This window comes from Nestor notabilis, unplaced genomic scaffold (assembly GCF_000696875.1).
Source record: "Nestor notabilis isolate BGI_N333 unplaced genomic scaffold, ASM69687v1 scaffold21708, whole genome shotgun sequence".
Classification (NCBI taxonomy): Eukaryota; Metazoa; Chordata; class Aves; order Psittaciformes; family Psittacidae; genus Nestor; species Nestor notabilis.
Window position 1 is genome coordinate 1 of NW_009939117.1, and position 16,274 is coordinate 16,274.

General features: G+C 35.9%; 1 protein-coding gene across 1 annotated transcript in view; it reads right to left on the reverse strand.

Annotated features, from left to right (window-relative positions):
• Positions 1 to 6,298: 6,298 nt before the first annotated feature.
• LOC104409741 (contactin-1) overlaps positions 6,299 to 16,274 on the reverse strand; it is a gene marked incomplete at its 3' end in the record, with an annotated part of 18,428 nt that continues 8,452 nt past the window's right edge. The window contains exons 6-12 of the mRNA XM_010019698.1: positions 14,937 to 15,033; positions 14,601 to 14,782; positions 13,427 to 13,551; positions 11,337 to 11,454; positions 9,604 to 9,754; positions 8,998 to 9,125; positions 6,299 to 6,474 (exon numbers count right to left, since the gene is read on the reverse strand). Of these exons, the coding sequence (XP_010018000.1) occupies positions 6,299 to 6,474; positions 8,998 to 9,125; positions 9,604 to 9,754; positions 11,337 to 11,454; positions 13,427 to 13,551; positions 14,601 to 14,782; positions 14,937 to 15,033 (977 nt within the window). The remainder of the gene's footprint in view (positions 6,475 to 8,997; positions 9,126 to 9,603; positions 9,755 to 11,336; positions 11,455 to 13,426; positions 13,552 to 14,600; positions 14,783 to 14,936; positions 15,034 to 16,274) is intronic.

Below are 16,274 nucleotides of genomic sequence, written 5' to 3' on the forward strand. Positions count from 1 at the left end.
TATATATATATGTATATATATATATATTTACACTTCACACTCAAGACTAATATGACAGGGCTTTTAATTTAATTTGCCAAAATGCAGGCAGGATGCAGAGATGAGGCAAGTCTGAGACAGTTGCATTTCTGTGCAGGTTCCCCCCCACAGTTTATTCATGAGAACTTCCGGGGGACTGCCTTCCAGGACAGCATCTTTTGAAAATCTGTAGCGATTACTGCATAAGGGAACACTGACTGGCTGGCTAAGCACATGTAAGCCTTTTTTCTCTACTGTGCTGCCTTTTGCTGTCAATGGCTTTCAGGAAGAAAAATCAGTGGCAGTGTCAGTACTTCTACAGGAGCAGAGAGGGTGGCTACCTGCTTGTCTGCCCTCTGAAACACTATGATAAAGAAGCTGCAGAAGTTGAAACTCCTTGAGTTTTCAGTTCCTGTGGGTTTTTTTACTTTTGTTCTTTTCAGTTTTAGTTTTAATAAAAGAGACAAAGAGATTTCTATTTGACTTTTGTGTATAAAGCTTTAGTTCATTAACAGTAAATGTCATCCTAGAAATCCTGTGAATCTCTGATCATTGCACTTTGATCCGTAAATAAATGTAAGTAAAGGTTGGGCAAAGCAATAGAGTTTAGAAAAAGTACATAAACTTAGAATTCTCATAATCATATTATTAATTCAATAACAAATGATTACAAATTTTTAATAGTCTTAGTACTCATTAATCCCTATGTTAGCACTCTAATTAAAATGCTTTATTGTATTTATTAATGATGAGCTCATATACTTGCTCTAACATTCATTTCCCTTATGGGAAGTTGTCTTAAAATCGGAATCATTAAAAACAGATGGGAAAACGTAACATAATTCAAAAATAATCAATCCATAGATATAGTATTGTATCTTGTTGGTTCAGAAGCTCTCCTGGAGCAAGGTTTTATGCAGTTGGTGATGAAGCTTTCCATATCTCAGAAGAAGCCTAAGTTCTTGGTGGTAAAAGAAGAGCTTACAAAGCAAATAGAGCATGGGCATCAGCAAGTTCTGTCCACAAATTAGATACGAATGCACTGTATGTTTTCATTCAAAAACCTCAGCTTGGCTAAGTTTAAAAATGCCTTCCTTAACTCAGAGAAAACTGAATCACAGACTGGAAATAGTGATAGCAATACTCAGGGATGTTCCAAGGGTATCTGTGGTTCACCACTCAGTTATTTACCAAGTTTCAAGCGAAGACTTTCATCATATGAGCCCTATATTTATGCTTTAATAGTGATGTCAAAAATAGCATTGTATGACCTATTTCTGAGATTCATTTTTCTCTTTTGACTATCACCTTTACCAGTGCACTAAATTACTGAAAGCCATCAGAATATGCCCCTGTGTGATCAAAAATAATTTATATAGACTTCTGACTAAAAGCAGTATTTGCATCTGTTGGGACGTCCACAATAATTAAGGAACTCATGTTAGTATGAAGCTAACAAGTTCTTTATAATAATGAAATCAACTTGGCAGAAATAGAAGAACCTGGTAAGCAGAGAGCGTCTTTTTTTTAATTCAGGTTTGAAAATTAATGTCTGAGCTTCAGAGGTGTTCAGTACATGGTAGAGGAAAGATTATAAGAGAATCAATAAGAAGTAATGTGGAAGAGATTGAATTCTTGATGATGAGACCAACTTATTCAAAGCTAGCAATGACTTGAAACATTTTTTTCTATTACCTGTACCTAAAAATTGTTTAACTCTTAGAGAGTTCATGTGAATTGTTTTGTTCCTGCCAGTAGAGGATCTGTTATATGGTAGACACAAGTGGAAGAGATAATCCAACAGCTGTTGACAAATGTTAATGTAAATGTTATTATAGTTGTTTTCTTGATATTGACATCAGAGATGACATGGGGACACCACCACCAGCGCAGCTCTGCTGTCTCAATCCTATTCACAGGAGAGCTTACCTCACTGTTTTATAAGGCATAGCTGGCATAAAAGTTATGGGTAAATAAAAAAACCAGCAGGATAATGATGACACAGTCATTCCCACTGAAGAATCTCTTCCTTCAGTGAACTATATTTATATGTAAAGGAAGTACAGTGCTAATTCTACCCCTGAAATGTGGACTGGGAAATATTTCCAACAAATATATTATTATTCTCCATTCAGCATACCACTGAGAATGCCTGAGGACACTGTGCTTTGTACCAGCATCCCTGTGGGAATTTGCCTTATTATTTCCAACAGCAGAAAAAGCCAAGGTTCTTGTTCAGTTATACTCATGGATCACAACTTTACAGCTGATAACAAAAATTCACAATACATTGTAAACTGTACCGCTCTGAGTACTGCTCATACCTGGCTTTCTCAGCCTCTGTTACCTTACTAGGGATGGTACTTGGACTTGGTATTTTGTAAAGTTGCACAGGCACACAAATTTACAGCCAACTGATTTTGCAGTGTATTTTTTTTAATTCTAGCACAAAAGTTGGCATATCTTGATCCTCTACATTTCCTTGTGCTCGAAATAGCAGTGTGGATTAATAACAGATTTCCTCAAAGTCTTCTGTCAGAGCTATCTGTTTGTTGGCTTCACCCTCAGCACTATGCCTCTGCTTTCCTTCCCCGCCTTGCTCTTAACCACTGACTCCAGCCATCTCATTCCATACTCACTATGTTACTGTTAGGCCCTTGCCTCCAAATTGTATCCCAAACTTAGCCAAATATGTGACTTCCAACTCACTCATGTCTGAAGTGTCCCCATAATACATCAAGGCACTGAAAGCAATATACTGAGACAGTACCTTTGAAAAACCCTGGGACTCTTTTTCTTTTTCTTTTATTTTTGTCTACCTAGACTTCAGTAAAGCCTTTGACTCCGTTCCCCACATCATTCTCCTGGAGAAACTGACTGCTTATGGCTTGGGTGGGCTTACTGCTCACTGCATAAATATCCTGCTAGAAGGCCAGGACCAAAGAGTTGGTAGTGAATGGATTAAATCCAGATGGTGCACGGTCACAACTGGGGTTCTCCAGGGCTCACTACTGAGGCCAGTTCTGTTCAGTGTCTTGGATAGTCGATTTTTCTTCTTTTATAATAGGAAAAGAATAAGTGCTTTCTACTTTTCAATATTTTTAAATACAAGATGTAAATTTCATAACAAATCTCAAGTTCTAAACAATAGAAACCAAGAATGTTTGACATGCAACAAATCTCAAGAAATTCTGAAATTCTCACCACTAAAAAAAAAAAAGGAAGAAGAAATTTAAGAAGGGATCAAGCTGCAAGTTTCTCTTATAGTCTTGGTCATTCCAATTTTGCACCTACCATTTTGCAACTCTGTTTTTCTGACTTTATATTCTTTTTGCAGAGGTGAGGGATCTCAACATTTTGAGTGGAGCTCCATGGAACACTTTTTCTGATAAATTATGATCACAAAGCAGCACAAAGCCTCAAAGTTATCTGATGTAAAAATAAGGATATTACCTTCTGTGGGATGTAAAAAATGCACTAGATTCCAAGAACAGAACTTACAAACCACTTTAATAAGGTACTTAAAATGATTCAGATATTACATGATAGGGTAATACAGGCCTGCGTTTTGGTAGGTGTGAAAGAGCCTCAGGTACCCAAAGACAGTTTTTCATCAATTTCTCATGATAATCTCAGTACTGATATGAGAAAATGTAAGCAAGCAACAAGCCAATTGTCTCTATGACAAAACTTGTCATCCAGCCTTATTGTATTTTTCCACCAAAACTTCCTCTTTAATTCTTATAAAAGAAAGTTATTTGCAATCAGGCCAAGTTCCTGAACCATTATACAGCAATTTAATTTAACTTATTAAAGATAAAGCAGTGAGAAAAATATCATGGTTTCAGGTTTAACAGTAAACTGATACTGTTTAAGATGACTAATAAACAGTGCAGCAAACACAAGAATGTTGGTAGTATGGAAAGCATTTTAAAACGTATGCATGTCTATATAGGACTAAGACTACTAGAGCCTACATTTATACTCAGGTTCCTACGTTTATATACAAGTTTCTGACCTGAGCCTGTTAAATTATGGAGTTCTTCTTCCTGACTATCCATACAAATGGACTAGTAGGGCTCAAAAAGTATAAAAAAAATACACAACTTCACATTTTAAAGATATTTTTCTGTAATAAACTTAAAAAGAATATACTTAGTTGGATAGTGCATATTTTTAAAAAATATATTAAAGTCTGCTTTTCAGTCTTTAAATATACATGACAAAAAGCAGATCTATAAATAACAAATGACCAAACATTGGAGTTTTCTAGATAACTTGAAATGCTGTATCTCCATGAGATTTGAAAGGATGTGTTAATGTTTAGTTCCTCAATTAAATAATGAGAGGAACAACCATACATAAATCAAAAGCAATCAATTTAATAGTCAGATTTTGAAGACTCAATTTAACTTTTTGAAAGCTAACCAATTCATACATATATTTTTCAGTTTAAACATCACTTTCACGGGAAATAGAAGTGGCACTGACAAATGTTCTTTTGATAAATGAGTTTTAGTACTAATGTAATGCAAATTAGTTTTGCCTTCAGCAATGATGGAGATACCAAAGCTTCCATTTAAAGAAAGAAGACTTACGCAGGTATTTACATGAATTTCATTAGCATTCCATTATGTGTATGTGACAACAGTATTAGTATTATTTTGAGAACTGAATACTGTGGCTGTATCAATTTTCAGCATGTTGATCTGTTCTGTCACATAAATTAACACTGATACTATCAGGAAGACAGATGAGGATCCCTCATCAACAGGAAATTATAGCACAGAGAGCATGAACAACAGCAATTTTAATATTCATGATGGAATAATTTTTTTCTTTTCTGCTTGAGAAGGCTTGGGTAGCAGCATGGGACTCCACTGTTTCCAGCATAGCAGTTAGAGTTGCTACTGTCAAATGCACAACAGCTCACCACTTTGCATCCAAGAAAGCCTGGGCAAACCTGCTGCCCAGTGACTTGAGCTCAGAACTGCCAGAGAGAAGCGGTAGGGAGGAGAAAATCCCTTTGCTAGCACATGAAGGAGGAAAACCCTTAATGCAAGATAATACAATACTAAATGAATGAAATATAAGTACTAAAATTGCATATTCCTCTTAATCACATCCTACATAAACCTGTTTACTGTATTAATTTAATTTGTTAAAAATTCTGCATTTGTTACTACTTAAGTGGTGAATCCACAAATAACTACAAATAGGAATTCTAGACTTCACATGCAGTCCTACTGTCCCTTCTGTCCTGGCTTACCCCTGTCCTACCACTACAGCCTCTAAAGAAGAGTCCCTCCCCAACATCCTTGTAGGCCCCCTTCAGATACTGGAAGGCTGCTATGAGGTCTCCACGCAGCCTTCTCTTCTCCAGGCTGAACAGCCCCAACTTTCTCAGCCTGTCTTCACACAGGAGGTGCTCCAGCCCTCTAATCATCCTCGTGGCCTCCTCTGGACTTGCTCCAGCAGCTCCATGTCCTTTTTATGTTGAGGACACCAGAACTGTACACAATACTCTAAGTGAGGTCTCACAAGAGCAGAGTAGAGGGGCAGGATCACCTCCTTTGACCTGCTGGTCATGCTTCTTTTGATGCAGCCCAGGATACGGCTGGTTTCTGGGCTGCAAGTGCACACTGAAGCTGGCTCATGTTAAGCTTCTCATCAGCCAACACTCCCAAGTCCTTATAACAGGAAGGGTTTTCTAAGCAAGATAGTAATTTTCAATAATCCTGATAGAAGACTGTAAAGAGATAACGATACATGCAAACATGAAAGATTTATGATTCCTCTTTCTATATGCCAAAACGAGTGTTTTTGTATTAACTTGTTTAGCCTTCACACCAACTCTTCTTGCTCAGTGTTTACAGACTGTTTGACTCCTACCCACCATCTGGCCCAGTTTTGTGCCAAATACCAGAAATGTTGATGAGAAAAACATGAGTAAAGAAAAGTGAATGCATATGCACACATTTCCGAGATTATTTTCACCCTGTTTACGATAAGGCTACCTACTTACCAGCTTTATTCACTGGGATTTAACTGAGGTACCAAAATACTAATGTCAATTTAGATATCTGATTTCAGGTATCTACCTGCAAGTGTGTACATGTCTGTAAAGTATCTAAACCGTAACTTTATTTTATGTTCTTAGCCTACTGCATCTTTCTAGACCTGAACCAACACAGTAGAAAAAGTGAAACAGAAAAGACAGCTATTCACAGTAAAGAAAACTAGGCTTTCATGTATTAAATGAGGATCTATAATATCTTACCATAACATTCCTTTCATAATGTTCGTGCTCTTTCTCAAAATCTATTACAAAGCCATTTAGAGACCAAATAAATGTCAGGTCTAATGTGGGATCATGGGATGCAATGCATTGCATGGTAGCATTCTCTCCAACGGTGACATCAACATTCAGTGGAGCTAAAGTAATCCTTGTAGCTTCTGTGAAGTTAACAGCAAACATGGAAAATTCCATTAAATAAATGTTTATCCAAATGCAAGCTCAGCTCTATAACTGTTTGATTATGTATACAACTGCTCCGTCAAACTCTAGTTTCCATGTTATTCATGCAGCTACATTTCAAAGAACCAAACTAAAGAGAACAAAGGAAACCTTTTACAACTGAAATGACTAACTTCTATTTAGCTGTCCTTTGAAACTGTCTGTTTCAGTCTCTGAATCACATTACTGACTATTTAAAGCTATTTTTACTCACTGACTATATCTCAGTTAGAAAGAAGACACATGATGAATCGTATGTGACTTGTGTGGCATTTCTTGTTTTAATAATATTTCTTATGTTTTAAAACCTGTCTCATTAATGAATGGAAAGTTCTACTCAGTTGTCAGGCTGAGTCAAATTTCTATTAGAGTACTGCAGGGATTGAGATCTTAATTTATCTACTGAGAAACAATGTAATGGATGTATAACTATGCAAACAGCTACATGTGGAAAGGAAGAGGAAATAATACAACTAAAGAAAGCCGGGCATCTCCCAGCAATGTTATATATTAATACAGGAAAAAAAAAAAAAACCCCAAACAAAAAGGCAGAGGTCTTGTGATACTTCCTAGAGCTCATATGGCAAATTAACAACATTGTTCTGGAAGGGACTCAGTGGATCACTGAGACCTGTTCTTTCCCACCAGTGTGAGTATGGGAATAGAGTACCAAAACCTGGAAGACAGTAGTTGTAAGAAAAAGAGCTATTGCTACTAGCTGAGACCTAGTTTCAAGCATGCTCCAGGGTGCATACTACACCTCACAATACACAGAACAGCAAAAAATCCTCAATAAACCCAACATTACTTGTCAATCTGCCTTTGAGAGAAACCTTCCCCTACTCAACTAATGTAAAACCTGCTTAATACTGAGGCTATGAGGATGGCACAACTACTGACTTTTGCAGAAAGGAGCATCTCATAGCGCACTGGAGCAACCTGTTAATATCTGATCTTTAAAGTCTTAGCTATGGACACATGCTTAGTATACATGCTCCATTCTAGTGTTGTGTCTGTATGTTCAGCACCTGGTTCTACCATTAGTGATTTTCTAAATGTTTGCATAAAGTATTCGACCAGTCCAGTGGCAGTGAACAAACAGCATGTGGGAAAAACCATCAGACTTGCAGTGCCTGTCAGCTTCAGATTTAACTTTCAAAAGTCCTGTAGTTATGCACAATGTCTGAGATGTTTTATAGGCCACGCAATGTTCTTGGGAATACCATCTTCAAAGCATTCTTCATCAACTCTCATCATTGTCCACAATGTGAAAATAACTGAAATATGTCATCTGACCCTTCTGTTTCTGCTGTGATGCAAGGGAGAGGTCTTAGTCTTTTGTTTTTTAATTTTTAGATTAATCTAAATCTAATTCTACTTTTTAGAGCAGAATCCTCCAAAATTTTAAAATTCTGTGTATGTAGTTTATAAGGTTTATAAACATATGGTTTAAGTGTTTCGCTGTGTGAATTTAGTATGCAAATGTTCTTACTGGTTTTAGAAGGTATGATATAGTTATTAAGGGGCTCAATATTTATTTACATACCCTTTCAAAATAATTAAATGTCTGAGGGTAATATTAAGATGTATAAAGCTGAAAAGAATGATAAACTGCAAATATTAAAAAAATCTCATTAAGCAAAATAAAAGTCTTACAACTAATTTTGTACAATAGATTTGATATAAATCAACCAGAAAAATGCTTTCATATGACCTGATGATACAGATTAATTCTTACATAGTACATCTATATTGTGGCATTGAGCTGTCACATCCAGCATGATTTCTGGAATAAACATTAAAAAATGTATTTGATAAATCATTTTTCTACTATCAGTGATACCTGATAGACATAGCTGTTCGTGAATGTCATCTTGTCTGTCTGTATTCTATAGCTATTTATTTATCTGATATCAGATTTAAAATAAACAATTAAGGGTATCATTCCTCCATCAGTAAATAAAAACACCCATAAAAGAAGGGAATTTAGTAGTGCAGCCATATGGCCATATGTACCTATTGCACCAATTTAATGCATATTTTTTTAACTGAAATGCTCTCTCAAACCTGCTTACTCAAGCAAAAAAAAAAAAACCAAAAAAAAACCAAAAAAAAACCCAAAGGAATGTCAGTAAGAGTGCCATTTCTCTGTTGGAGTCATGGCCCCAGAATCACACCTTAGCCTGAGCGCTAAGCTACCAATTTTAATCAATGCATTAAAATGTGTCAATTTAATGGATCAGATTTATTAATCTCTTAAGGAAAAATGAACCTTGAAAACTGAGATACTGTCTCAGAACTAGTGCAAACATACTCTGCTTCTACTGAGCAATATGGTTTTAAGGCATCACTATTTAATGAACACCTAAATTAGAAAGAAAAGATATAAAATGGAACAAAAATTAGTGATTTTGAGCAAAAGGATTCTACCCAGAACAAACTAATGCAATTTAGAGGTTTACCTGTCATTTCTAGAACACCAGTGCTATTAGCTTTTCCTCGGTTATTTTCTGCAAAACAAGTGTAGCGACCTTCATCCAGCTTTGTGATATTGATAATTTCCAGGCTCCCATCATCCCAGATACGTATGCTATTGAAAGTGCAAAAATACATCAAGAGAAATTAGGTTTTATATCAGAAAGCAATGCTTTCAGTAGAATAGTAGTAAGTGAAAGAACAAACCACAGATGTCTATTGGAAGCTCACATCTAAATACTGCAGTTATAAACACTCTTATAGTAAAATATATTTGATTAGGCTGTAGCATGATTAGATGCCTCATACTGCTGGAGCAAGAGAATGTTCTTTCCCTCACTTGTAATCATTCTAATAGTTTTCTTACAGTTTTGTGATAATGTACAATTCTGAAATGAGAACAGCACCAAACAGCTGGATACCCCGCTAGCTATTTGCATCCACACTGGCAGTAACATTCTGACAGATTGTCCTGAAATTACACAGTCTCCTATTCCTGAAGTCTGCAAAAGTGAGAACTAGCCTACAGGATAAATAGAAACATAAGGCAACATTTTTAAGACTCACAGTGTCCACTAACAGTCAATACTAACCGACTCCCATTTACAAGCAATTCTGTTCCTTTGCTCCAGGAGAATTTTGGCTTTGGAGCAGCTTTGGGCTTGCATTCAATGATTACACGACCCCCTTTAGCTGCTAGGATTTTCTTCTTCATAGGGTTCAATTCAAAAGTAGGAGGTGAAGCTGAAAGCCAAAATTAACACAAGTATTGCTGTTAGTTATTTTTCTGCAAAATACAATTTGTTTGCAACATGAAGTAAATGTCAAAACTATTGAATTGTATGCAAATGTCCATTATTCGAATCAGTAAAAAAAAAAAGTAATGATAAAAGATGTCCTGAGAAATAGATGGTGATCTAAAATAGGAAAAATCATTTGTAGTTATATGTTGTGTTACGCTAGAGGTTTCTTTCTGTTGACTTCTGGACTTCCATGTAAGTTTAACCTAACAACATCAAAGTCCACCAAAATCAGTAGAAAGTTCCTCCTTTTCAAATGCCTTTTGATCAGTCCTAATAAAATTTAGATTCTGTGAGACCAATTTCTGCATAAAGTGGCTCATTCAATCTTATTTTCAAAGAATAGTTTGTTCTACTTTTCAGTGATTTTAACCTCCCTCTAGCAACATTAAGGTTGTACCCTTCCTCCTCTTTGTAGTTTTCTGTTTGACTGACTGGCCTTAGGTGCAGTCTCAGATATACACGAGTAATGAGACATGAGTGTAACAAGCACTACTCTTACTTTTCTGAGGTTAGATCTTTGCTTACTAATTTTCTCTTGTAACCAAATAAAAGACAAAATGCTTTTCATTATTTTGCATCTCAGTGAATGTACACAGCTTAAAGAAAGAGGGCTATCAGTTTATTACAGCAGTACAGAGAAAAACTGATAAACATCCACATCTTAAGAAAACTGAATTTTGCAAATGAGCATCAAGTGCTCATTTCTGGGTAATTAAGGCTGGTAGTGAGTACCTAGTAATGGAAGAACAGCAATGGACAAAGCATTGTGCAATGGGTTGGGGAAGTCAAGGATAGTTTAGCTCTTGGGAAGGTCTGAAGGCAAGTGTGAGATGAAAAGAACCCAAGGGTAATTTCTGCAAGGAAATCTCCTAGGTAAGCCATATCATATAGCCATTATGCCTGCTCTAATGACATCAGTAAAAATGTCAGAAATTGTTTTACACCTGAGCACTCTGAATCTGAAAGTCAAACCTTCAATACAATGCTCCTTAGGAAAACAATGGATTAATGACTACCTCCAGCAATCAAATGGAACAGCTATATTGCACACAACCATTGCAGCTGATCAGAGCAGATTGTAGAAGGCAAAAGCAAAGGGGAGAGTGAAGAGGAAGATCTTTAAAGGCTTGGTGACCGACAGCATGGTTTTTAAAAACACGTATTTTACCCAGAGAAGTGAGCATAGATAAGCAAAAAAGAAAATACTCCTCAACAAGTTTTGCAAGATTGAAAAGATAGTAACTCTACGTGCTTCATGTAAGTTCTGCACTATCAGTTCCTCTGAGAGCTAACAGCAGCAAGCAAACATCAGAAAAAATATAATGAACATTTCCTGAAAATCAGGAACTTGATACCTCAATTTGTTGTCAAAACCCAGCTAGAGAGCTCAAATAAATCCCCTAGACTGAGTGAGGCTTTTTAGCTTTATCCTCACAGGAATCTGTTACCAAACTATGCCTGCAAATATGACTGCTATCTTACTCAAACCTGAAATAGTAAATAGAGCAAATAATCCCACTGACCCACAATCTTCAGTTCAGCGTTTGCATAAATAATTCCATGCGTGTTTTCTGCTATACATTGGTACATGCCGGCATCATCAAAGGTCAGACTTTGTATTCTTAGTTCACCTTTCCGGAACTAAAACACAGAATCAATAAAACAACAAGATATTCATATAGACGATGTATGCTGATGAATTTATACCCATTCCATATTTCTTCTATTCTATTTTTTAGGAAAATAACATTAAAACACCAGTGAGATTTTATTTTACCCATGTTACATTTCAGTCTTTGTGACAATCTGTTCAGCTTCTTGTTTTAAAGAAAGACTCAGTGTCAATCGATATTTTTCTGGGTAAGTCCTAGCTGAGTGGCACTTGACACACCTACTCTTCAGTCCCGTTACCATACCAATGCAAACACTGCTGATTCAGAAATAAGAAACAAGAAATGAAATTAATTTTATGCACATAAGCTTTGTTTCGCCATGCTCAGTGTTCAGTACCTTCTATTGTATGTGCATTGGTTTACAACAGCAAAAGGTCAAAGCAAGTCCCAGGGAGATAGGAGTTTTTCAGACGATTCCTCTGAGAAGTAGCATGAACTATTTTCTATTACTTTGTTTTAATATAAAAAGAAAACATAGTAAATCAAAATAAAGTACTTAATCTATTTCTAAAAAAATATGTATAAAATACACAGTATGGTGGGTTATTTTGTAAATTGCAAGTAGATGTCTATCTGTTTTTGAAAGATCATGTTAATAAATTCTGTTTTCTTCTGAAAACCAAGCTGAAAAACTTTAAACCTTGTATATTAGTAAATTGGAGTGCATGGAGCAGTGGAAGATTGAAAGAATGCTATTTATCTGACAAGGAATAGATTAAACATAACATATTTCCTGCACTGTTTTATTTTAAAACATTGAAATCAGATTTTCTGCAAGAAATCTTTGTTTTGTGTTAAGTGAAATACCTAATTAAAAATTATCCAGTTTAGAAATGAGCTATATTTTCAAGGCAATTTAAATATTTTTTCTATTTTCCATTTGGAAATCATCTTATAATATTAACACGCAGCATAATCTTCTGGTGTACTACTGCACAATTACACACCACTTTCTGCAGTCCAGCATGGAGATTTTGTCAGTGAAAGCCAAGCTGAGTGGGGACCACCAAGCAATTCACTTGTTAAATTACTTGTTTGTAATAACCACTGAAGCTAGAAAGCAGCATTGTTTTTCCTGGTTTAAGCCATCTCCATATGGCAGATGGTGATACCCCTGTTCTCCCTCCAAGCTCTCACATTTTTCTTAAGATATAAAGCCAAAACAATGCTGCTTCATTGTCTTTTTTTGTTTGCTTGCCAAGATCAGTGTCACCACAGCTCAACAGATGCAGCATTACATTGTGCTCTCTTCTATCCTCTTTGTTCTTTTGGCTCATCATAGAGTGTAAGCAATAGATATTAAATACATTGTTGAAACGCCTGGACAGAAAATCTACTTTGTTTAAACAAAATATCCAATGTAATAAACTTAAATTACCAAACTGTACTCATTTAAACTTCACATCACCTAATACAATGGAATTTTGCCATATTCTGTGACTAGAAAAAACGTGAAAAAGCACATGATACAGGAACACTGGTAATTTAGAATTACTCTTTCTTCTCATGTCTCCACTGACTCTATTTTGTCTTCCAGTTTTAAAGACACACTCATGTTTGATGTGGTAAAAAGGATTATTTTTGGAGATAAGCTGATAGACATTTTTTATCCAGAGAGAAGAAAATAGCATTTAGTTAAACAGGACTGGAGAAAAAGGGATATCCAGCTCCCGACATGTGGTCAAAAGACAAGTTCATAATTCAGACTGAATATCAAATAACCTAAAGAAATGCTGAACTCTTCATTTCTTCAGAAAACTGAAGAGAAGACTGAGATGGAAATTTAAAAAAATAGATTTTAATGACTAATGCAAGTGGAACGGCAAATATTTGTATCATTATAATTAATTTTCTTTTAACCTTTTAATAATGCACGCTTTAAAAAATCCTTTGCATCAGCTAATCAATCAATCCTGTATTATCTATGGCAATATACTTACCGAGACACCATTCTTCAACCACCTAATTGTTGGAATAGGCTTGCCTGTAGCTACACAAGGCCAGTATAGGTCACTGCCTATATCCTTCTCTGTGTCATTGATATGCTCTACCCACTCGGGAGAAGCTGAAAGATAAAAACCATGATGCATTGTAAATATAGCAGATACATATTTAATTAGCATTATGTTGTATTAATTCCACTGCTTTTTCATGAGTGTCCAAAGTTATGTTACCACTTACATTGTCCTGTAGATTATACAATGTGGAAATTACTCAGTAACACCATAAAAATGATAGTTAAATGACAGGAAATAGTGCAAAACCATGTAAGTACCGAAAGGGTCTACAAGAAAATATTCTCTTGGTCCAGAGAAGCTAATTAAGAATTTCATATTGAAAATGCCCCAGCATTTTTGCTTTTGCTAAGCAAATTAACCTATTTATTAGCTTTACCTATTACAAGCATTAATAACCTTCCCACATAAATTCTGAATTCATCCCAGTGAAGTTCAAGCACTTAACTGAGGATCTTAAGTCAGCAGATGTTCTGTACAGTCAATGAGAAGAGACAGAAATCTTCTGAAGGTAATTCAGATGTTATGTACAACCTTTTCATGCCACAGTTTTGTGGCACAAGTCTCAGTCAAGGAGTGATGGTTCTTAAGATGGGAATGGTTGGTATGATTCCACTGTGAGTGGTAAGATGTAATCTTTTGGTTGCCTCACTTAACCAAATGCATGAATGGAAGGGACAGAGGGTGGAGGAATAAATAATCAAGTGTAGCTAATAAGAGAGAGAACTAAGACAGAAAAGACCAACAAAATGAGGAAGCAAAGTGTAACAAACCTAATAATCTCTTTTTCTTCCTGGAAGTTCTTTCACTTCAAGTACTCTAAATTGATTTAATTTCCATAATATTAATGCTAACGCACATTACTGTCAAGGTGTATACACAGCTATCATAACCAGACAAATTAAGTAGTTGTTCAATTAATACTCAAATGTTATGCTTAGCATTCAATGGATGAGTTTTGATTTTGCTCTATTAACTTGAACAGAAGTGTGTCAAAATGATGCTATGAGTCAGCACTGAGATTCAGTGTGAAAACTAAGATATCTGCAACATAAGTGAAAGCAACATAGACTGCGAAGAATAAAATTGTTTTACTCACCTTGTACATAGACTCTTGCTTGATGTTTATCTTTTCCTTTATAGTTTTCAGCTTCACATTCATAAAGTCCTTCATCTTCATACTGAATATTAAAGATCTTAAGAACTGCACCAGACATGCTTATCTCAGCAGTGGCTGGCATGGGTTCAAGGTATTTACTCCATCGGAGTTCAGGAACCGGACTTGAAAAGGTACAGTAAAGTACAAATCAGCATGTTCAAGAACTGGCTGTTAAATTGCAGACTACAAAATAGTGTTTGATGATGAAACATGTCTTTTCATACCCTGAAATATGAAAGTGAATAGTGCTCTACAATAACTTTAAAACACACTTACTTCCCAAGAGCAAAACACTCCAGCGTCACGTTTTGCCCCAGGAGAGCATACGTGTCCTTGAACTTAACTTTGATATCAGCAGGATATACTTTTGCACCTAATATGAAAAAAGATATTTTCAGAAAAGGCACATCAGAAAGGAATACAGTTATTAAAATCTCCACAGCTCAAACCGTTCTTGAAATGCCAGCCAAAATTCTTTACATGGAGCTTGACTGGTCATGAGGTCTGATCTAGCATGGAACTTCTAATAGTAACACAGAATTGTTTTACTGAGCAACTAGTTATCTTTCGTTGGATGGTAATGCCTAATATTTTTTACAGTACAAAGCTTTAACGTTTACTTGCATTTGAAGTGTGATGATGTACTGTCCATGTGGGTAGGCAAAAGCCTGAGCCTCTCTTTTCCACAGATTCTTTTACTGAATGGAATATTTTGAATTATTGTGAGTTTGACATTTTTATCATAGTAAGGGTATGAAGGAATTGGAGCCAGTAAATCTACAGCTTAATGAGGGTACAGGGATGCAAATGTAACCAAATCTACCTACTGGTGATCCCTGTAGGACTCCTCTTGCAGTTCTTCTAGATGAAGATCTCAGTATGAGTATTGGCCATGGAAAATTTGGACAAAGATCACTGATTTGTAATTACTCAAATTCAATTACAGTTCTTCACAGTAATACGGAAATTTTAACAGATAAAAGGGTCACTGAAATCCTGATGAGTAGCTTATGAGATTCTAGTGACTGTCAGCTGGAAGTGGCAAAAGGGAACCTGGTTACCATTTGGAAAACATGCAGTTTTCATGAAGAAATGGCAGAGACTTATCTAGTAACACAAAGCCACATAGGTATCTTAGGGGATTGGCCATGAGACACAAAGCCCTTAGGCCACCATTGGATAGTAAATTTCAGCAGGGGAAAAGGATTTTCCGTTTTCATGGGGTATTTACTGGGAAAAAATTAATTCCTGAAGCTGTTCATCAACTTTTACATGAAGTTTCTGTTTTACTGTCATACCACTTTGAAACAACGATAAGGTCAGAAAAGCTATTAAGGGTTTTGGGATGAGTACAGGGGCTTATCACACAAAAGAGAAGTGGACTCGGGGGATGAGAACTCTTCCCAATGGTATGAAAGGAAATTTGTGAATGAATTCAGAGAGACTTCCTTCACAGAGATTTCACTGTGGATGGGAATATTTTGGACCTCTGTACTTAGAAAACTAAATAACATTGTTCAGTCGCCATTATAGCTTGCCACGTAATTCACCTCACAGAGCTGAAAGAACTTAAGAATGGGCAAAATTAAACCACAAATATTTTGAAGACTCTTT